A 24,677-nucleotide genomic window follows, 5' to 3' on the forward strand; every position below is an offset into this window, starting at 1 on the left:
GAATAGAATAGTTATTGTGAATAATGTTCTTAATCTTGGACGAGGAACTGTTAAACTGTGATATGAAATGTGGTTGATCCGGTTCAAATTTACGAGAATGAGTTTTATGTACTAGTAAATCTTTCCTATCTAGGATGTCTGCCCTTTCACGGGCTAATCTAATCAGAGTTTCAGGATATCCTCGATTCTGAAACGAGGTTGATATCTCATCTGCTTGCAGTTGATAGTCTAATGCAGGCCTGGCCAACCTGTGGCTCTCCAGATGTTGTGAAACTACACATCCCAGCATGCCCTGCCACAGTTTTAGCATTCCCTAATAGCAAAACTGTGGCAAAGCATGATGGGACTTGTAGTTTTACAACAGCTGGAGAGCCACAGGTTGGCCAGGCCTGGTCTAATGGATCACTACAATTGCGTTTAATACGCCTTAGTTGTCCAAAGGGGATGTTATTAAGCCATGGTTTATGATGAGAGCTATTGTAATGTATTAAATTCAGAGTATCAACCTCTTTACGAAAAGTTTTAGTTGTAATTTTGCCATCAACTATACTAAGTAAGATATCGAGGAAAGAAATAGATGTATTGCTAGAAACACCCGTGAAACACAGATTGAAATCATTGGTATTCAATTGGGTAATGAAATCAGGGGAGAGAGAGATATCGCCATCAAAAATGAAAAACATGTCATCTATGTAACGGCCATAGTAGACGAGGTCCGCGCCAAAGCCCCGCCCCCACACATGGTGGTCCTCAAAGGCACCCATGTATAGGTTGGCGAAGGTTGGCGCGAACCTCGTCCCCATGGCCGTCCCAAGTGTTTGTAAGTAGTATTTCTTATCAAAAACAAAAAAATTGTGCGATAAAATAAAATAAATTGAATCCACTATAAATTGCTGTAACTCAGGCTCTATATGATTAGTCCTGGAGAGATAGTCTGCTATAGTAGACAGACCCTTCTGGTGTGGAATATTGGAATATAGCGCCTGTACATCACAGGTCATAAAGAAGAAAGAACTCTTCCAATTAAAATTTGAGATGGCATTCAAAAAAGTGGTGGTGTCTTTGATGTGTGAACGTAAAGATGATGCAAGTGGCTGTAAAAAGAAATCGACAAAATGTGATAAATTAGAAGTGAGGGACCCAACACCAGAAATAATAGGACGACCAGGGGGTGCAGTGAGTGATTTATGGATCTTGGGAAGATGATAATACATGGGAGTGATGGGGTGTGCAGGGATGAGATACCTATATTCCTCTTTAGTTATGATACCTTTATCCAGTGCTTCCTTGACTAAAATAGTCAAGGATCTATGATAATTCTGAGAAGGGTTATTGGATAGTTTAGTGTATGTGTTACGGTCATCAAGTTGTCTGTGAGCTTCTAATAAGTAATCATCTGTGTTCTGAATAACAATGCCCCCCCCCCCCATGTCAGCCGGCTTAATGACAAGGGAGGGGTCATTGGCCAGTCTTTGGAGAGCTAGTCTCTCTTGGACCGTGAGGTTCTGTCTGTATTTGAATCTCTTATGCTCCTTCTGACAGAGAGCATTTAAATCGTCCAAGGTTTTCTTATAAAAGATATCTATGGAAGGACTTCTGTAATGCAAAGGAAAAAATTGTGATTTGTTCCTAAATTTAGAAAAACGTTCATTTGGGTGTTATATTTTTCATTTTGTATTTTTATTATTAAATTATAAGATTTATATACTACACGTTTGCTCTCTTTATATGCACAACTACTGACACACAGCGCAGCCATTTTTGTTGTTTCAGTGATGCCATCATATCTACTTGAGGAACGCCCCAACGATCTGCTACCTCTGCAAAGACTTCTGGGTGGAGGCCCCATTCTCCTGGATGGAGATCGTGTCTGCTGAGGAAGTCTGCTTCCCAGTTGTCCACTCCCGGAATGAAAATTGCAGACAGATCTTTTGCATGTCTTTCTGCCCAGAAGAATATCTTTGTCACCTCTGCCATTGCCGCTCTGCTTTTTGTTCCGCCCTGGCAGTTTATGTAAGCTACTGCCGTTACATTGTCTGACTGGATCTGTATGGGACGACCTTGAAGAAGGTGTGCCGCTTGATGAAGGCTGTTGAATACAGCTCTCAATTTCAGAATGTTTATGTGAAGGAGTACTTCTTGACTTGACCATCGTCCTTGGAAGCTTTCCCCTTGCGTGACTGCTCCCCAACCTCGGAGGCTTGCATCTGTGGTCACCAGAATCCAAGTCTGAATCCCGAACCTGCGTCCCTCCAGGAGGTGAGAACTTTGAAGCCACCACAAGAGTGAAATAATGGCTTTTGTTGACAGGATTATCCTCCGGTGCATGTGTAGGTGCGATCTGGACCACTTGTCCAGTAGGTCCCATTGGAACACCTTGGCGTGGAATCGGACAAATTGTAGAGCCTCGTAGGCCGCTACCATTTTCCCCAGCAGGTGGATGCACTGATGAATCGATACGCGTGCTGGTTTTAAAACTTGTTTGACCATCCTCTGGATCTCCATAGCCTTTTCCACTGGCAGGAATACTTTCTGTGCTTCCGTGTCCAATATCATTCCCAGAAATGATAACCTCATTGTGGGTTCCAATTGTGATTTTGGAAGGTTTATGATCCAACCGTGCTGTTGAAGCACCTTCAGGGAAAGTGCAATGTTCTGCACTAGTTTCTCCCTGGATCTCGCTTTTATGAGGAGATCGTCCAAGTATGGGATGACTTTGATTCCTTTCTTGCGAAGAAGAACCATCATCTCTGCCATCACCTTGGTGAATATTCTCGGAGCCGTGGAGAGCCCGAAAGGCAATGTTTAGAACTGGTAGTGGCAGTCCTGCACCGCAAACCTCAGGTATGCCTGATGCGGCGGGTAGATGGGAACATGTAAATAAGCATCTTTGATGTCCATCGATACCAGAAATTCCTTTTCCTCCAAGCTGGAGATCACCGCTCTCAGGGATTCTATCTTGAATTTGAACCTTTTCAAATAAAGGTTCAGAGTCTTTAGGTTTAAAATCGGTCTGACCGAGCCATCCGGTTTCGGCACTACAAACAGGCTTGAATAAAAACCCTTTTTCCTGTTGTGACACAGGAACTAAGAAAATGACGTTGTCTTGACATAATTTCTGTATTGCGTTCAGCACTTTTGCTCTGTCCTGAACAGAAGCTGGTAAGGCTGATTTGAAAAATCGGCATGGGGGAAGGTCCTGAAATTCCAATTTGTACCCTTGGGATACTATCTGCAATACCCAAGGATCAAGATCTGAGTAAACCCAGACCTGGCTGAAAGACAGTAGACGTGCCCCCACCTGATCGTACTCCCGCAGGGGAGCCCCAGCATCATGCTGAGGTTTTAGCAGAAGTAGCTGTTGACTTCTGCTACTGCGAGCCTGATGGTGTTGTAGATTTTTTACCTCTTCCTAGACCTCTTCCTGCAAAGAAGGGGGTACCCTTTGCCTTTTTGGACTTGTTGGGCCGAAAGGATTGCATCGTATGAGAATGAAATCCTTCCCTAGGTGGAGCAGCTGCGGAAGGCAGACTTGACTGATGTAGTTGTTGAAATCATGGCATTCAGCTTGTCTCCAAAGAGGGCTTCTCCATTGTAAGGAAGCGCCTCAATATTCTTTTTTGATTCCGCATCAGCATTCCATTGGTAGATCCACAGCGCCCTGCGGGCTGAAATCGCCACAGCATCCCAATATCCTTCATAGCTTCAACTAAGTAACCTGCAGCATCTTTGATATGGCCAAGAGTTAGGACTATTTCATCCCTGTCAACTGTGTCTATGTTGACAAGCAAGTTGTCAGACCATTTTTCCACAGCGTTACCTACCCACGCACAAGCAATGGTGGGCCTGGGCACCGTTCCGTTAGCCGTATATATATGGATTTTAGGGTTTTTTCTAATTTACGGTCAGCTGGATCTTTTACAGAAGCTGAACCAGGGGCAGGCAAAACTATTTTCTTAGACAGCCGAGAAACTGAGGTGTCTATCATTGGGGGTGTCTCCCATTTGTGCCCGTCTTCCTCAGGGAAAGGGTACGCTACACGTATCCTTCTGGGAAGGGTAAATTTCTTCTCAGGGTTAGCCCAGGATTCTTCAAAGAACGCATTCAAATCCTTTGAAGGAGGAAAAGTCACAACCTGCTTTTAATTTAATTTAAAATAATCCTTTTCCTCTGGGACCAGTGTTGATTCAGGAAACTCCAACACTTCCTTTATAGCAACTATCATACACTGTATGCTTTTGGCTAACTTGGGGTCTACCGCTCTCAAATCCCCAGTGTCGACGTCCGAGTCGGAATCTGTGTCTGTCCCCCCTTGCATTATCTGTGCCAGATACCATTTCTGGGAACTGGATGGGACCCGAGTGAATGATATGGAGGGGTCAGTAAACAGTGCATCCTCCACAGACTGCCTCCAATATTTAGTCTGTTGTTCAGACTCAGAGAATTTCTTTGCAAGCATTGACATATTCTTTTGCAACATTCTCACCCACTCCGGCTTCTTCTGAGAGGGAAGGGCCAACACATTACCCTCTTGTGCATCTAAAATGGGTTCTTCCTGGGAAGAACCCTCCCCAATGTCTGACATGTTACACACACACACACACACACGCACACACACACACACACACACACACACACACACACACACACACACACACACACACACACACACACACACACACACACCCTATCACACAGGGGAGCTATTGGGGACAGACCCACACTAAAGTCTGTCAGAGAGACAGAGGGATCTGCCAGTCCACACACTGCGCCTTATTGTGAATTGTGGAAATATTACCCACTTACAGCGCATATACCAATAATAGGCCCACAGACCTAATTATAATGAACACTCGCTGCCCCTTCTATAACACCCTGTACTTGCATCAGCGTTGTCATGAGGAGAAACAGCGTTCAGGAGCTTCACACTGGAGTTTCTGCAGGAGAAAATGGCACCCAGTGAGTGTTCTGGCAAGTCTGAGGAGAAGCCCCGCCCTTCAGCCTCAGCAATGTAATATTTATACTGGCTGGGGATGGCACATCAGCAGCTGTACATGTATGTACCCTTTTTGCCAGTGAGAGTAAGGTTTTAAAACACGCCCCCAGAGCGCGCCCCCCCCGCACGCTCTGCACCCTTGCGCTGAGAGACATGGCACGCGCTGTGCGTTTACCTGTATGCCGCCAACGATGACCGGAGGATCCCCTCTCTGCAGGACTCCGGTAATATACTCACCAGCCTTCTGACTTCTGGCTCTGTTAGAGGGTGATGGCAGTGCTGTGGGAGTGAACACTGGCCAGGCTTGGGCTGTGTTCAGTACCCTTCAGGAGCTAATGGTGTCCTGTCAGCGAGGGCAGAAAAAGTTAATTAATTGAGAAGTTGGTTCCTACTCCCCCCCCCCCCCCCAAGTCCCACGAAGCAGGGAAGCTGTTGCCAGCAGCTTCCCTTTAAAATAAAAAACCTAAGAAAGTATTTTTCCAGCAAAGCTCTGTAGAGCTCCACTAGTGTGCATCCAGTCTCCTTGGCACATTTTCTAAACTGAGGTCTGCAGGAGGGGCATAGAGGGAGGAGCCAGTTCACACTGTTGAAAAGTCTTAAAGTGCCGAAGGCTCCTGCGGAACAGTCTATACCCCAAGGTACTAAAATGGACCCCAGCATCCTCTAGGACGTAAGAGAAATTTAGATGTTCGTGCAACTGAACAGTGTATGATTCAATATGTTTCATAATACTGTATTATTACAATTATTTATTTTATTTTAAAAGGTATAATCTGAGTGCTGTGACATTGACACTTGCTGATAAACAGTGGGAACATTTCTGAAAACTATACTCTGCCTCTTAACAAAGCCGCCCTGTGTGCGGAGAAACGCATTGAGGAAACGGAGAAAAGGACCCCTGAGACCACCACTGTGCGCAGGAGAAACCTACTGCCCGTTTCCAACTGGGCATTCATCCGGCTCCCTCCATCACGATCGCGCCGCCGCCACTACCGCTTTCAAGCTGACGGTGCTACGTAGCGGTTGCCTGCACCAACATACTTGCTGCTCATCCTCCATCGGCTATGTGCAGTGACTCCCTGCAGCTGGAGTCCGGTTCTTAGAAGCCATGCATAGTGACGCTTACACCGCACTACCTGCGGCCGGCACAGTGAACAGACGAACCCTGCAGCTCCTACCTATGCAGCTCACATTGTCCACTGCACAGTGAAACTATCCGGTGAGCTGACTGATCCTGTTTTGAATCTGGTGCACTATATAATACTTATAGACTATTGATGTGAGCAAAACTCAACACCACCGGTCCCTGTTACTGTGATCGTTTAGCCGGAGGATTTATATACCTTTCCAGCACGGGCTATCTATTTGGATTAGGTGTTAGAGACTGATTGAACATTCCTGAGAGTCTACACCTAATACCATCACAGTGGTAACTACAGTATATTTGAATATATGTTTTGATTACTCACAGCACTTTGGAACTTCCAGGGATTCCCTTTATTCATGCAGTTTTTATATATGTTTATTAGTCACAGATTTTTGTGACTTAGCTCATTATCTGAGATCCAATGTTTCAACAATACTTTTATGTCATTGCTGTTATTGTTTGATATTAAAACTGTGTTTTTATTGAGGTTGCCTCTGTGGTTTTGAGCCTGGTACAATTTAATTAACTGGTGGTTGCTATTTTGAGGAGGTTGTCTGCCTCCTCACCAGGTGGCCGCTGATCCACAAGTGTCATTCTACACTGACTTACACAGCACCAACAAAACTTATAATAAGAATTTACTTACCGATAATTCTATTTCTCGGAGTCCGTAGTGGATGCTGGGGTTCCTGAAAGGACCATGGGGAATAGCGGCTCCGCAGGAGACAGGGAACAAAAAGTAAAGCTTTAGGATCAGGTGGTGTGCACTGGCTCCTCCCCCTATGACCCTCCTCCAAGCCAGTTAGGTACTGTGCCCGGACGAGCGTACACAATAAGGGAGGAATTTTGAATCCCGGGTAAGACTCATACCAGCCACACCAATCACACCGTACAACTTGTGATCTAAACCCAGTTAACAGTATGATAACAGCGGAGCCTCTGAAAAGATGGCTCACAACAATAATAACCCGATTTTTGTAACTATGTACAAGTAGTGCAGATAATCCGCACTTGGGATGGGCGCCCAGCATCCACTACGGACTCCGAGAAATAGAATTATCGGTAAGTAAATTCTTATTTTCTCTATCGTCCTAGTGGATGCTGGGGTTCCTGAAAGGACCATGGGGATTATACCAAAGCTCCCAAACGGGCGGGAGAGTGCGGATGACTCTGCAGCACCGAATGAGAGAACTCCAGGTCCTCTTTTGCCAGGATATCAAATTTGTAGAATTTTACAAACGTGTTCTCCCCTGACCACGTAGCTGCTCGGCAGAGTTGTAATGCCGAGACCTCTCGGGCAGCCGCCCAAGATGAGCCCACCTTCCCTGTGGAATGGGCCTTAACCGATTTAGACTGTGGCAGGCCTGCCTCAGAATGTGCAAGTTGAATTGTGTTACAAATCCAACGAGCAATCGACTGCTTAGAATCAGGCGCACCCAACTTGTTGGGTGCATACAGTATAAACAGCGAGTCAGATTTTCTGACTCCAGCTGTCCTGGAACATATTTTCAGGGCCCTGACAACTTCTAGCAACTTGGAGTCCTCCAAGTCCCTAGTAGGTGCAAGGCACCACAATAAGCTGGTTCAGGTGAAACACTGACACCACCTTAGGGAGAGAACTGGGGACGAGTCCGCAGCTCTGCCCTGTCCGAATGGACAAACAGATATGGGCTTTTTTGAGAAAAAACCACCAATTTGACACTCGCCTGGTCCAGGCCAGGGCCAAGAGCATGGTCACTTTTTATGTGAGATGCTTCAATCCACATATTTGACTGGTTTTAAACCAATGTGATTTGAGGAATCCCAGAACTACGTTGAGATCCCACAGTGCCACTGGAGGCACAAAAAAGGGGTTTGTATATGCAATACTCCCTTGACAAACTTCTGGACTTCAGGAACTGAAGCCAATTCTTTCTGGAAGAAAATTTACAGGGCCGAATTTGAACCTTAATGGACCCCAATTTGAGGCCCATAGACACTCCTGTTTGCAGGAAATGCAGGAAACGACCGAGTTGAAATTTCTTTGTGGGGCCTTCCTGGCCTCACACCACGCAACATATTTTCGCCACACGTGGTGATAATGTTGTGCGGTCACCTCCTTTCTGGCTTTGACCAGGGTAGGAATGACCTCTTCCGGAATGCCTTTTTTCCCTTAGGATCCGGCTTTCCATCGCCATGCCGACAAACGCAGCTGCGGTAAGTCTTGGAACAGACATGGTACTTGCTGAAGCAAGTCCCTTCTTAGCGGCAGAGGCCATAAGACCTCTGTAAGCATCTCTTGAAGTTCCGGGTACCAAGTCCTTCTTGGCCAATCCGGAGCCATGAGTATAGTTCTTACTCCTCTACGTCTTATAATTCTCAGCACCTTAGGTATGAGAAGCAGAGGAGGGAACACATACACCGACTGGTACACCCACGGTGTTACCAGAACGTCCACATCTATTGCCTGAGGGTCTCTTGACCTGGCGCAATACCTGTCCCGTTTTTTGTTCAGACGGGACGCCATCATGTCCACCTTTGGTATTTCCCAACGGTTTACAATCATGTGGAAAAAACTTCTCAATGAAGTTTCCACTCTCCCGGGTGGAGGTCGTGCTGAGGAAGTCTGCTTCCCAGTTTCCATTCCCGGGATGAAAAACTGCTGACAGTGTTATCACATGATTTTCCGCCCAGCGAAAAGTCCTTGCAGTTTCTGCCATTGCCCTCCTGCTTCTTGTGTCGCCCTGTCTGTTTACGTGGGCGACTGCCGTGATGTTTTTCCCACTGGATCAATACCGGCTGACCTTGAAGCAGAGGTCTTGCTAAGCTTAGAGCATTATAAATTTACCCTTAGCTCCAGTATATTTATGTGGAGAAAAGTCTCCATACTTGATCACACTCCCTGGAAATTTTTCCCTTGTGTGACTGCTCCCCAGCCTCTCAGGCTGGGCTCCGTGGTTACCAGCATCCAATCCTGAATGCCGAATCTGCGGCCCTCTAGAAGATGAGCACTCTATAACCACCACAGGAGAGACACCCTTGTCCTTGGATATTGGGTTATCCTCTGATGCATCTGAAGATGCGATCCGGACCATTTGTCCAGCAGATCCCACTGAAAAGTTCTTACGTGAAATCTGCCGAATGGAATTGCTTCGTAGGAAGCCACCATTTTTACCAGGACCCTTGTGCAAAGATGCACTGTTTTTAGGAGGTTCCTGACTTGCTCGGATAACTCCCTGGCTTTCTCTTCCGGGAGAAACACCTTTTTCTGGACTGTGTCCAGAATCATCCCCAGGCACAGCAGACGTGTCGTCGGGATCAGCTGCGATTTTGGAATATTTAGAATCCACCCGTGCTGATTGTAGCAGTATCCGAGATAGTGCTACTCCGACCTCCCACTGTTCCCTGGACTATGCCCCTATCAGGAGATCGTCCAAGTAAGGGATAATTAAGACGCCTTTTCTTCGAAGAAGAATCATCAATTCGGCCATTACCTTGGTAAAGACCCCGGGGTGCCGTGGACAATCCAAACGGCAGCGTCTGAAACTGATAGTGACAGTTCTGCACCACGAACCTGAGGTACCCTTAGTGAGAAGGGCAAATTTGGGACATAGAGGTAAGCATCCCTGATGTCCCGGGACACTATATAGTCCCCTTCTTCCTGGTTCGTTATCACTGCTCTGAGTGACTTCATCTTAATTTGAACCTTTGTAAGTGTTCAAAAAAAAATTTTTTAGAATAAGTCTCACCTAGCCTTCTGGCTTCAGTACCACAATATAGTGTGGAATAATACCCCTTTTCTGTAGTAGGAGGGGTAATTTAATTATCACCTGCTGGGAATACAGCTTGTGAATTTTTTTCCCATACTACCTCCTTGTCGGAGGGAGACTTGGTAAAGCAGACTTCAGGAGCCTGCGAAGGGGAAACGTCTCGACATTCCCATCTGTACCCCCGGGATACTACTTGTAGGATCCAGGGGTCCTGTACGGTCTCAGCGCCATGCTGAGAACTTGTCAGACGCGGTGGAACGCTTCTGTTCCTGGGAATGGGCTGCCTGCTGCAGTCTTCTTCCCTTTCCTCTATCCCTGGGCAGATATGATCTTATAGGGACGAGAGGACTGAGGCTGAAAAGACGGTGTCTTTTTCTGCAGAGATGTGACTTAGGGTAAAAAACGGTGGATTTTCCAGCAGTTGCCGTGACCACCAGGTCCGATGGACCGACCCCAAACAAGTCCTCTTCCTTTATACGGCCATACTGTGCCGTTTGGAATCTGCATCACCTGACCACTGTCGTGTCCATAACATCTTCTGGCAGTTATGGACATCGCGTTTATTCATGATGCCAGAGTGCAAATATCCCTCTGTGCATCTCGCATATATAGAAATGCTCTATAGTCAATAAAATACTGTCCCTGTCAAGGGTATCAATATTTTTAGTCAGGGAATCCGACCAAGCCACCCTAGCTCTGCACATCCAGGCTGAGGCGATCGCTGGCCGCAGTATAACACCAGTATGTGTGTATATACTTTTTATTATATTTTCCAGCCTTGTCAGCTGGTCCTTGAGGACGGCCCTATCTATAGACGGTACCGCCACTTGTTTTGATAAGCGTGTGAGCGCCTTATCCACCTTAAGGGGTGTTTCCCAACGCGCCCTAACTTCTGGCGGGAAAGGGTATACCGCCCATAATTTTCTATCGGGGGGAACCCACGCATCATCACACACTTTATTTAATTTATCTGATTCAGGAAAAACTATGGTAGTTTTTTCACATCCCACATAATACCCTCTTTTGTGGTACTTGTAGTATCAGAAATACGTAACACCTCCTTCATTGCCTTTAACGTGTGGCCCTAATAAGGAATACGTTTGTTTATTCACCGTCGACACTGGATTCAGTGTCCCTGTCTGTGTCTGTGTCGACCGACTAAAGTAAACGGGCGTTTTAAAACCCTTGACGGTGTTTTTGAGACGTCTGGACCGTACTAATTGTTTGTCGGCCGTCTCATGTCGTCAACCGACCTTGCAGCGTGTTGACATTATCACGTAATTTCCTAAATAAGCCATCCATTCCGGTGTCGACTCCCTAGAGAGTGACCTCACCATTACAGGCAATTGCTCCGCCTCCTCACCAACATCGTCCTCCTACCTGTCGACACACACGTACCGACACACAGCACACACACAGGGAATGCTCTGATAGAGGACAGGACCCACTAGCCCTTTGGAGAGACAGAGGGAGAGTTTGCCAGCACACACCAAAAACGCTATAATTATATAGGGACAACCTTATATAAGTGTTTTCCCTTATAGCATCTTAATATATATATAAGCATATCGCCAAATTAGTGCCCCCCCTCTCTGTTTTAACCCTGTTCTGTAGTGCAGTGCAGGGGAGAGCCTGGGAGCCTTCCCTCCAGCCTTTCTGTGAGGGAAAATGGCGCTGTGTGCTGAGGAGATAGGCCCCGCCCCTTTTTCGGCGGCCTCGTCTCCCGCTCTTAACGGATTCTGGCAGGGGTTAAATATCTCCATATAGCCTCCGGAGGCTATATGTGAGGTATTTTTAGCCAAAATAGGTATTCATTTGCCTCCCAGGGCGCCCCCCTCCCAGCGCCCTGCACCCTCAGTGACTGCCGTGTGAAGTGTGCTGAGAGGAAAATGGCGCACAGCTGCAGTGCTGTGCGCTACCTTTAGAAGACTGAGGAGTCTTCTGCCGCCGATTCTGGACCTCTTCTTACTTCAGCATCTGCAAGGGGGCCGGCGGCAAGGCTCCGGTGACCATCCAGGCTGTACCTGTGATCGTCCCTCTGGAGCTGATGTCCAGTAGCCAAGAAGCCAATCCATCCTGCACGCAGGTGAGTTCACTTCTTCTCCCCTAAGTCCCTCGTTGCAGTGATCCTGTTGCCAGCAGGACTCACTGTAAAATAAAAAACCTAAGCTAAACTTTCCTAAGCAGCTCTTTAGGAGAGCCACCTAGATTGCACCCTTCTCGGCCGGGCACAAAAATCTAACTGGCTTGGAGGAGGGTCATAGGGGGAGGAGCCAGTGCACACCACCTGATCCTAAAGCTTTACTTTTTGTGCCCTGTCTCCTGCGGAGCCGCTATTCCCCATGGTCCTTTCAGGAACCCCAGCATCCACTAGGACGATAGAGAAAGTTTTTTCCTGACATTAATAAATATACCTCTATGTCTTCAACTAGTATTCATTCTACATATAAAAATATATATTATACATTTTATAGCTACTTGGACACAGTCAATATTTATTAATGTGAACACAACAGCAACTGCAGAAGAAATAAAAAATAGATACAAAAATATGGAACAGGATATATTTTAAAATATCTAGCGTGTATATTAAGTGTTTTATAGAAAGAAATAACAGTGATTATGTAAACTTACTTACTTCTTAACTTTCTCCTACTAGCCTATAATTTTGTAACGATAACTAAAGTAAATGTACCTTGGTACTCCTCCATATCCATATCCAGCCTTCCAAGTTCTTCATTCAACTGTTTAGCTTTATCCTTTATATCCTTTAACCTATTGGTAAATAAATGATTACGTATCTACAGAGGTACATCCACTTAATATGAGTATTTGCAAAACAGAGTATATATATATATATATATATATATATATATATATATATATATATATATATATATATATATTTTTTTTTATTTATTTTTTTTTTCATGGATTTCAGGGTAACCAGCACTGGGCTTTGCCAGCATGTTCCGTTGTAACCTGCAGTGTGGTTCAAGCCAGCTGCAGATCAGTTGGTCACCAGCGCCATTTTCCCTAGGGAGGTTGCTCCTCTTTCCCATACCCGATGCCCAGTGGGCATGAGGGATAACAGTCATTAATAAAACCCTAAAAAGACAACACATAAAGAAGAGCCCTAGGTGCCATTGGGATGACTACTACCCCTATCCCCCCACCACCACCGCCCCCGGGAAAACTAGCCTTGGTGGCAACTGGCCCCGAGACTGGCTGCTTTATTGTTCTTAAAGCTTTATGCCCTCTACCTTGGTCTACCAGCAAAAGAATTGCAACGCTTACAGCTGGTGCAAAACACAGCTGCCAGGCTATTAACCAACCAGCCCCGTTCTAGCCACATAACACCCATCCTCTACTCCCTTCACTGGCTGCCTGTAAGATGGCGAATCATCTTCAAGATTGGCTTACTGAGTTTCAAAGCATTACATGACCAAGGCCCAAGGTACCTGAAACAGCTTCTGACCCCATACTGCCCCACTCGATTACTGCGATCTGTAGATGAAGGACTTTTAGCAGTACCTAGAATCTACCGTAATTCATCTGGGGGTCGAGCTTTTAGTTATGCGGCTCCGACTCTATGGAACTCACTTCCCCGCATAGTGCGAGAGGCCCCAACTATAGAATCCTTCAAAAGTAGACTCAAGACTTTTCTGTTTACTAAAGCATTTCCATAGTGTCCCTTTTAGTATCTTCATGCTTCTGTATTTTATGAAAATGTACTTCATTATTTTCTGTACTATATTATGCTATGTATCTGTTAAGCGCCTTGAGTCCTATTGGAGAAAGAGCGCTATATAAATAAAATTATTATTATTATTATTATTTATATTTATTCTGCCTACTACAAATAAACAATATGGGGCCGGATGTAAAGCCATCCAGGTTGGCATGAGGTGCAGGTTTCTGGCCAAACTCTGATGTTTTTTAAAGCAGTAATCATTTACAAGGCAAAACCATGCCTTGTAAATGATTGCCGCTTTAATAAAATTACTAAATTCAGCCGGGAATCCGCACCTCTGGCCAACTCAATATTACATCCGGCCCTATATGCCTATTTCAGTGAAATCAGAAAGTAATTAATTTGGAGAGATCTTCACAGATAGCATATGCTGCAGTACCCCCACCCCAAATAAGTGGCCACATCCGATTATTAAAATATCTGTTAGGAAATGAAACCAAGAAGCTGGGTTTCTTTTGGTAGTAAAATCTTATAGTGGTTTGAAAGTGGCCACAAACACTGCTGATTACATGACATCCTATTCTCATCATATTTACTAATATATCTATTAATAGTTTTAATTAATTTGGAATGGGTTATTAATCAGATGTGAGGACATTTTATATCCCCACACACATTGACACAAGGCCTACTCAACTACCCAGTATTTTCTAGTGTATAGTTAGTATTATGTTTGATCATTCCAATGTGTGTATTCCTTTATCCCTATCTTCTAAGTTTCAGTCCACACGGATTTAAAAGCAGGCTATATTCACAATAACGCAATGTTATCAGAATTAAAAATGTGAAAGAGAACTAGGTAAGCATATATTTAAAGTTGCATTCATCATTGTAATTACACTTGTTCTACTATCAATGCTTTATTTTATAAAAGCCTTATTAAAGAGTACTCCACACTTTTGCTATTTTCACTATTATTCCCCATACTTCCAGAACAACTTATTTTATCAGAACACAATAACCATACTCATCTTACAGTATAACCGTGGTCTGCTATTGACAATTACAGCATCTAAAGGCACTAGTGGCTGTAATATATTATGACTACAGCATTTATCAAAATTACAAAGGAATATATTATGTATACTATAATAGCACGTTAGAATATGCAATAGGATAAATAGTTATAGGTATAGGTAAGTACACTAAGGGGTATATTCAATTGGTGTCGAATTACGGCGTGGATTCGTCAGTTTTCAGATTCGACACTATTCGACAGCCGAAACCCTCCACCCGGGACCCTGAATTCGACATATTCAATTAAAAACGCCCCCGGTCGAAAACGGACCAATCATCGAATAGTGGGCGGCCTGGATTCGAATGTGGATATAGGGGTAGCTGGCATCTGGTATTCAAGTTACCCTCCCAAGATGCTTCTGAGGAAGGACTTATGTAGTCCGAAACGCGTTAAGCTGGTGGCGTTTGGTTGTGAAGGGTTGTAGCTGTCTGACCTGGGCTGTCGTTTCTCCTCCGATGTGCTGTGGATTCCGGAGTTTCCAGTACCTTTTGGGAGGGTAACTTGAATACCAGATGCCAGCTACCCCTATATCCACTTTGATGTGGTTACATGCTCGTTTTATCTGTCAAATTGTGAGTGCTTAGTGTGAATAAATCTGTTGTCGTTTGTCAAACTGGTCTGCTCTATGATCTGTCTCTTCATACCGAGATAAAAACCATACCTTGAGAAGACATACAGAGAGAATTCACCTCAGACCCACTAAGCCCTTGCTGTCGGACTAAGAGAGAATCCTCCAGTCCATCATTTTCTTATATGTAAGATTATATGGTGTTGCGCCCACCACTTTCCATTTTTCTTTGTTTATGTATGCCTTGGAATTTTGGTGAAGGTTCCTGTGTCAGTGGTAGGCTGCTCCTACACCATTGGTAGCGCACTGTGATTGTTTTTTCCTATTTTCATATATGTGGAGGGACCATTTCATTTTTCTTTTTAGTTTACCATGGCTATTATATTGTAAATACAAAAGACAAAACTATAAAACACTTACTGTCGTTCCATGCTTGCTATCTCCTGATTATCTTCTTTCACCTATTTAAGATAATGGAATATAAAATTACCGGTAAGATAAAAAGTAATGTAATGTTTTTGTTCAACGGGCAACACTATTGGAATCATTCTTGTAGAACCCAGTTCTCAGTTTCTTTGTAAATCATAAAATTCTGTCCAAGTAGTAATAATAGTTTGCCTCTCTTGGTCAAATTCAATAACTGACACAATAAAAAATAACCAAAACCATAAAAATAATAATTTTTAATTTGCAACTGATTTTTATTTTTTAATAAACAAACAATCTGTGCATTCAGATATGGACCTCTCATTGACCCTCATTCCGAGTTGTTCGCTCGGTAAATTTTTTCGCATCGCAGCGATTTTCCGCTTAGTGCGCATGCGCAATGTCCGCAGTGCGACTGCGCCAAGTAAATTTGCTATGCAGTTAGGAATTTTACTCACGGTTTTTTCTTCGTTCTGGTGATCGTAATGTGATTGACAGGAAGTGGGTGTTTCTGGGCGGAAACTGGCCGTTTTATGGGTGTGCGCGAAAAAACGCTACCGTTTCTGGGAAAAACGCGGGAGTGGCTGGAGAAACGGAGGAGTGTCTGGGCGAACGCTGGGTGTGTTTGTGACGTCAAACCAGAAACGACAAGCACTGAACTGATCGCAGATGCCGAGTAAGTTTGAAGCTACTCAGAAACTGCTAAGAGGTGTGTATTCGCAATTTTGAGAATCTTTCGTTCGCAATTTTAAGAAGCTAAGATTCACTCCCAGTAGGCGGCGGCTTAGCGTGTGTAAAGCTGCTAAAAGCAGCTTGCGAGCGAACAACTCGGAATGAGGGCCATTGTGTGGAGAGTTCCTTTGAGGTTCTAAGATGCTGCTGTAAGAAAGGGCTATGTAAGCAATGCACACATAGGGGCAGATATATTTATCTGGAGAAGGCATAAGGAAGTGATAAACCAGTGATATGTGCAATGTGATAAAGGCACCAGCCAATGAGATCTTAACTGTTAATTTACATATTGGAGCTGATTGGCTGGTGGCTTTATCACCTTGCACATATCACTGGTTTATCACTTCCTTATGCCTTCTCCAGGTAAATACATCTGCCCCAGTGTACTAGTAAAGTAACAGTGTTTAATGCTATAAACCTGAGAAAGTCTAAAGGACTGTTTTCAGTACATCAAAGTAAATCAATAAAATAGCCTTTTTCCGTGTCCAAAATTCGGGATTGACGCGCGGAAAACCAATGATTCCACGAAAACTGCGGAATCAGTGGTTATTCTATGTCTAACCAGATTTTGGTGGGTTTTATGCAGACTTTTCCAGTCCGTCCCCGGGAACTCGCGGGCGAGGGAAACCCCACTAATTGCATAAGTTCGGCGCAACAATTAGTCGCGGGGTAAACCCTGCGGCTAATCAAATTCCAAGATAGCATGAAAGATAGATTCATTTTGGGTTTCTAGTTTAGATCAGCGGTTCCCAAACGGTGGTACGTGTACCCCCGAGGGTATGCGCTGGACTGCAGAGGGGTACTTCAAATTGAAGCCGGTAATGGAGGCTGTGTGACCCGGCGCATGAGGATGCCGGGTGCTGGGTCACACCGCTGTGGCTGGATGTAGGAGCCCCCGGCGCATGCGCAGTCGGGCCTGGAGAAAGCCGGACGTTGGGTCACACCACCGCGGCTAGAAGTAGGAGCTGCTATTGTGCTCGGATCCACCTCTCCAAGTGCAACTGTAAATACATAAGTGTCTTGTGTGTCTGTGTTTGCTATTATGGCACACTGGTTATTGGTTACATTATTTTCTTGCTTTGCCTGTATTATGGTGATTGGTATTGCTGGGACTTGGTCATAGTAATAGCATGTTTCAAGTTTCTATGATGTGACTGTATGGTAAGTCCTGGAGCCGACAACATTACTACCTAACAAAAACAAACTTTTCTGGCGAGGACGGATGGGTGGGGTGGGGGTGGGGGATTTATGAGACGAGGAGGTACTCAAAAATGAAAAGCCTAATCAAGGGGTACGGGAGAGAAAAAAGGTTGGGAACCGCTGGTCTAGATGACTGATTTATGTTGGGTCTTCAATACTGAGAAACGAAAATACATGTACAGGTTGAGTATCCCTTATCCAAAATGCTTGGGACCAGAGGAATTTTGGATATCGGATTTTTCCGTATTTCGGAATAATTGCATACCATAATGAGATATCATGGTGATGGGACCTAAATCTAAGCACAGAATGCATTTATGTTTCATATACACCTTATACACACAGCCTGAAGGTAATTTTAGCCAATATTTTTTATAACTTTGTGCATTAAACAAAGTGTTTGTACATTCACACAATTGATTTATGTTTCATATACACCTTATACACACAGCCTGAAGGTCATTTAATACAATATTTTTAATAACTTTGTGTATTAAACAAAGTTTGTATACATTGAGCCATCAGAAAACAAAGGTTTCACTATCTCACTCTCACTCAAAAAAGTCCGTACTTCGGAATATTCCGTATTTCGGAATATTTGGATATGGGATACTCAACCTGTATTACCAGTTGGGAATTTACCATATTTACACTCATATGTGTCTAGGCTGTTTGAGAAGAACAGCATTTTGGCTTCAGGAAATATTTATCTACCTCCTCTTCGCTACCTCTCTCAGTTAGAGTACTGCAAGGCTCAGTCTTGGGTCCTCTGCTTTTCTCTATCTATACCACATCTCTCGGTAAACTAATCAGCTCTTTTGGATTTCAGTATCATCTGTATGCAGATGATACTGAAATCTACCAATCCTCCCCTGATTTGTCCCTATCTGTACTGGGCCGTGTCACTGAATGCCTCTCTGCCATTTCATCTTGGATGACATCTCGCCACCTCAAACTTAATATTTCAAAGACAGAGTTTATTATATTTCCACCGCCCAATAGTAGTTTCCAACAATGATATCTCTATCACTGTTAAACTTGACAATCTCACTGCCTAGGTGTCATCCTTGACTCTGATCTGTCCTTTGTTCCCCACATTCAATCTGTCTCAAAATCATTATACATACATCTAAAAAACATATCCAAAATACGACCATACCTTACACAAGACACTGCTAAAACTCTAATCCATGCTCTCATTATTTCCCGCATTGATTATTGCAATAGTCTACTAACTGGTCTTCCCAAAACGAGACTCTAACCACTACAATCCATTTTCCTCGCTAGGCATTCATCGTCTGCAGATCCACTCTGTCAGTCCCTCCATTGGTTACCTGTATTCTACCGTATTTAATATAAAATACTTTTACTCACATACAAGGCCATTAGCCACACTACACCAACGCTTATCTCAAAATATCTCCCAACCTGACCTCTTCGCTCTTCACAAGATCTGCGTCTCTCATCCACACTCATTACTTGCTACCACTCACGATTGCAGGACTTTCATCGGGCTGCACCCACTCTGTGGACTGCCCTACCACGTACAATAAGACTCTCCTCTAATATCCAAACCTTCAAGCATTCCCTGAAAACTCACCTCTTCAGACAAGCGTATCAAATTCCAGAACCGCCCACGTAACTTTCATAAACCTTCCTATAAAATTGCATCCACTCTGTACAGTCCACACATATCTTCTCATCCTTCCTCTCGACCCCGGTTCATCATTGCTGTATGACCATATCATACAGCCCACCAAGAACCTTTGTAATCTGGTGGACAACTATGCAATAGATAGCAACTATTCTTGTGTATCCATGCCTATTTCAGTATAGATTGTAAGCTTGCGGGCAGGACCTTCTTACCTCTATGACTGTTTGTTATTACCCAGTTTTGTTATATCATTGCTTTGTTATATCATTGTTATTTCCAACTGTAAAGCGCAACAGAATTTGCTGTGCTATATAAGAAACTGTTAATAAATAAATAAATCTTCAACTACATCCCTACAACTTAGACTGCTGAAGCTATAATAGGACAAGTGAGAAATTATTGGTGTAAATCTTGGTAGGGTGGAAGCTGAATGATGACGATAAGGAACAGGAGAATAGACTAACTGTGCCTAATTAAATGCAACAGAAACTTATGATAAATATGATAGTAAATGCAAATTGGATGGATGCCAATATGTAGTACAAGGAAGAGAATTGCTAAAAAAAATTGCATATGAAATACAGACAATCAGCATAACTAAACAACCAAATATGCTATAATGCGGGGGCGTGGCCTAGCGGGACATGGAGTAGGATGTGATTCTCCCTGTTCCCCAGCCTAATCCTCCTGCTAGTTATCCTGCTGCCCTGTATTAGTGCCCTAACTGCCCTGCTCGGACGCCTGACTAACTGCTGCCGGCCCTGAGCTGCCTTTGGGGATGGTCCGGCGTCTTACCCCTGTATGCTGTGCTCCAGAGTGTGCCGTGCTCGACCTGCGTGGACCGGCGCCATCTTGGGGATCGCCGTGGCCTGAAGCCTAGACCCTGCTCCAGACTCCTGCCGGCCTGCCTCGCTCCTGTACATCTGCGGAGTGGATCACGGGGACCGCTGTTTATCCTGCTCCCGGCGCTGCTCTCCCTCCTTGCTGTAGCCGCTGCAGTGGAAGCGCTGCCTGTGAGATGGCCGCCGGGTGCATTTTGGGTCAGACTGGGAAAGTGGACCCGCTCCCGTCTGTGCCTCTCCCGCACCCCGCAACCTGTATTACCGTGTTTGGGCTGGGTGCTGTGGGGTCTCCTTTCTGCTGCTGCGCAGGAGCCCTGTGCCTGCTGTATTAAGTCTCCTGCATCCGAGGTGAGCATGGACTGCACACTGCTGCCTTCCTGGACTGCAGCACCATACCCAGAGTCTGGTGATGCCTGCCTACTGCTGTTGCTGCTGGAGGAGCTGGACTGCAGCCATATGCCCAGTGTCTGGAGCTACCTGTTTGCTGCTGCTGGAGGTGCCTGGGTGCTGTGAGGTGGTGGGTGGTGGTTTCCCTTCTCTCCCCCTCTCTGCTCCCGTGCCTCCTACCTCATTGCTCCGACTTCAAATTGGTACTGTCGCCCCTGTATCCCCGTTTTGCCTGTTGGAGGATTTATAACATAACCTGCACCAATCTGGTTCTACTGTGTCTGCCTGATGGTCCGTAGACGCCGTGCCTCTGCTGAGGCCCATTTAGCGCAGTTTGCCCACGTAGAACGAACTCCTGTTTCTTCTGCATCTTCCTCTCCGTTGTCAGCTGTCTCCTCTTCCCCTTCTCCCAACATGGTGGAAGCTGCTGAAGTTACTATGTCCCAACTTCTACAAGCCATTACGGATTCTGAGAAGCGTCTCACGGATAAAGTGGCGGAGGTTCACATTGATATTTCGTTTATACGCCAAGATATGCAGAAGCTCAAGGACAGGGTTGGGGAGACGGAAAGTCGTATTTCTACGCTGGAAGACTCCTGTACACCTATTCCTGCCTGTCTTACTTCCCTGTAATCACAGATGTCTGCGTGTACAATATTCTATGTTATACCCTGCGCGGCTCCGGGTGTTGTCTGGTAACTGCACGTATTTCTTTGACACTCCAAGGGAAGCCTCTGCTTGGATTGATTTACAACCTCATCACCGCGCTGCTCCACCTTGAGTGACTTTTATGTGTATTCCTTGCTTTGAGTATTCATTATTTGTTCCTTGTGTGCCGGATATTTCTAGTGATGCTTTTTGTCAGGGCTGATTGATAAATATTTCTTATTGATATGTTCCTGCTGATAGGCTGGGGACTTCATGTCCTATAGGTTATGGGGTTTAGTTGCCCCAAAGTTAGTTTATTTTTCTCTTTTTGTCTGGCTCTCTTCTAGAGTATTTCATAATGTTTGGGGATAGGTGTACCTATGTTTGGATTGGTATGCGGGTGGTTGGGTTTTGTTATTTTTCTTACCATTGTTTTGTGTTTTATTGTATGTGCTTTTCTTGTGCTCCTTTGTATTAAGCGTGCTGCTTTGTGTCTGCCTAAATTGTGAGTGGGGGGTGGCTAGTGCCGTGCTTATGCTGGCTTAGTGTTTCTGTATTCTAATTCTATGTGTCACTATGGTAAACATTTTCTCATGGAACGTTCGAGACCTTAATGATAAGGTCAAACGTTCTCTAGTTTTAAAATATATCAGGACCCAAAATCCGGGTTTGGTTTGCCTTATGGAGACGCATCTAATTGGCAGCTGGGTTCTTTCACTCAGGAAACCTTGGGTAGGGTGGGCGTTTCACTCCACCTTCCATTCTAATTTTAGGGGCGTATTGCTATTGATTCACAAAACTCTGAATTTTGTCTGCACTAAGGTCCACATTGACCCGTTAGGTTGCTGTGTGTTTCTAGCTGGCACGATACCTGGCTCCCCATTTGTGCTCCTTGCCATGTACATACCCCCCCCCCCCTCCTCCGCCCCCCCCTTCCACTCCCTTATAACTTTGGAATTCTGGTGAAGGCATGTGCCTTTATGCAGGAGTTTCCCTCAGTCCCAGCTATATGCATTGGTGACTTTAATGCTGTTATGGATGAGGCAGCTGATAGATGGAGGCCTGCTACCCAGACTACGTCTGCTGGACCCACTGCCTTTGCCCGCCTGATCTCCGAGCTTGGCCTTGTGGATATCTGGCGCTTGCACAATCCTTCTGTCAGCTGTTTCTCCTGTTTTTCAAGTTCCCATGGAGTTTTTTCCCGTACAGATATGGCATTGCTCACCCGCTCACTACTTCCCTGTGTATCCTCAGTGACATATTTGCCACGTGGGATATCTGATCACTCCCCTATATTATTATCTATGTGCTTTGATATACCTAGGGGGGCATCCTTTTGGAGGTTTAACCCTTTTTGGTTGACTCAGATGGGTGCTGCCTCTGAATTAATTGTGCTCTGGGAGGAGTTCTTTACTAATAACCCTATTTGCAATAATGCCCCATTGGTGTGGGATGCCTATAAGGCTTTCCTACGTGGTTCACTAATCTCCAGAGTCGCCCAGTTGAAGATATTTAGTAGAAAATCTGAGGAGGAGTTGGAGCGGAGGAGTGGTGAGCTTGAGCAGATTTATTTGCGTAGCGACCTCCCTGCAGATCGGGTAGAATGGCTGATTGTTCATAAGCAATTGACGGATCTACTTCTTGATAAATCAAAGAGAGGTTTACTGTTTCGTGCCCATGATTTCTATGTTCAGGGAGATCGGTCGGGAAAATGTCTGGCCTATTTGGCTAGACAGGAGCTGACCCCCATCACTGTGCATAGTATTAGGAGCTTGTCTGGCGTTCTTTGTACGGATACCCCTTCTATTGCTTCTTGTTTTTATACACATTTTTTTTTATGTTTATCAGTCTAGGGTGCAATACACGCATTCAGCATTATCTGATTATTTAAACCTGATAGAGATTCCCGCCCTGAGCCCCGAGTCACGACAATTTCTTGAAGCATCCATCACATTGGAGGAGGTGGAGAATGCCGTTAGATCCTTTCTCAGTAATAAGGCCCCAGGGGTAGATGGCCTCCCCATTGAGCTGTAGAAAACTCATCTGGATTTTTTTGCCCCCAAACTCCTGTTGATTTTTGAATCTTTGTTACAGGGTGGTACCCTTCCCAATCTATGGCCAAAGCGCTGGTGGTGTTGATACCGAAGCCGGGTAAAGATCCCCTCTCCCTAGACTCGTACCGTCCTATCTCAACTGAAAATTAAAATTCTTGCCAAACTTTTAGCGCTTCGGCTTAACACTGTGGTTCTGGAGCTGGTCCATTTTGACCAAACTGGCTTTATGCCGGGCAGATCTACAACAGTAAATCTTAGACGGTTATTTACGTATATGCAGTTGGCTGGTGATGAGTTGGACGGTGCGATAGTTGTTTCCCTGGATGCTGCCCACGCCTTTGATTCTGTAGAATATGTGCATCTCTGGGAGGTTCTTGTAAGATTTGGGGTAGGCCCGAACTTCCTGTCCTGGGTTAAACTCCTGTATTCCTGTCCAGCTGCGAGGGTTGTAGTTAACGGCTTCACCACTGACTCCTGCTGGGGAAAGGAACTCGACAGGGGTGCCCTCTGTCCCCACTTATTTTTGCTCTTGCTATAGAGCCCTTGGCTTGCGCTGTCAGGGCTGCCGTGAATATAACTGGGCTTTGTGTTGTGGGTCAAGAGAAAAAATTGGTTTATATGCAGACGATATGATTTTATTTTTGAAGGATATATCCATTTCATTGCCTGCTCTTCTTGACTTGGTGAAGGTGTTTGGCTCTTTCTCAGATATCTGTATTAATTGGGACAAATCAGTGGCGTTTCCGCTAAGGCCCTCCACGTCACCTCCTCCACTCCTATGATCTCCCCCTTAAAAATGGTGTACCAGTTTAAGTATCTCGGCATTCAAATTTCTCATTCTCCAAAAGATTTTGTTGCCTTGAATTTGACCCCCCGGATTGATAATTTACGTATAAAGACGCGAATTTGGCAGAAACTCCCTTCAACTGTTACGGGACGTGTGAATGTTGTCAAAATGATCATCCAACCCAAATTTCTTTATATACTGCAGAATACAGCGGCTTATATCCATGCCTTGCTTTTTTTGTTGATTTCCCGATATATTGCCTCCTTTATTTGGGGTGCTAAATGGGCCCGTATTGCATATAAAACACTTAGCAGACCCAGGGCAGAAGGTGGTCTGGCATTGCCAGATATGCGTCTGTATTATTTAGCTGCCCAGCTGGTACAACTCTGTGAGTGGGTTGCCCCGGGGGATTATGGGAACCTCCCAGTGGCTCTTTTGGATAAAGCTGGCCTATTGTTTTCTCCGTTGCAGTTTCTACTAGCGCGTACTTCATTGTCCTCTCTTCCCCCGTTGTTACAACAGGCTCGTAGAGTATGGCTGGTGGCTGAGAAATTAATGGGTGATTCCACAATGGACCCCTGTTCTTCGCTCTGGAATAATGTCTTTTTCTGAACTTTATGGTTTGGAAGGCAGCTTTGGCTGGACCACTTTTGGTGTGTCTGCTTTGGGGCACCTTTATCAGGAGTGCTCCATAGTTTCAATTATTTATCTACTA

At 44.9% G+C, this 24,677-nt stretch overlaps 1 protein-coding gene across 2 annotated transcripts in view; it reads right to left on the reverse strand.

The window, feature by feature from the left end:
- IFT74 (intraflagellar transport 74) overlaps window positions 1–24,677 on the reverse strand; it is a 386,790-nt gene that overhangs the window by 53,748 nt on the left and 308,365 nt on the right. For both annotated transcript variants that reach the window (XM_063914103.1, XM_063914102.1), the window contains exons 12-13: window positions 15,653–15,693; window positions 12,588–12,667 (exon numbers count right to left, since the gene is read on the reverse strand). In XM_063914103.1, coding sequence (XP_063770173.1) covers window positions 12,588–12,667; window positions 15,653–15,693 — 121 coding nt within the window. The remainder of the gene's footprint in view (window positions 1–12,587; window positions 12,668–15,652; window positions 15,694–24,677) is intronic.

Source organism: Pseudophryne corroboree, chromosome 1, assembly GCF_028390025.1.
Source record: "Pseudophryne corroboree isolate aPseCor3 chromosome 1, aPseCor3.hap2, whole genome shotgun sequence".
NCBI classification, from domain to species: domain Eukaryota; kingdom Metazoa; phylum Chordata; class Amphibia; order Anura; family Myobatrachidae; genus Pseudophryne; species Pseudophryne corroboree.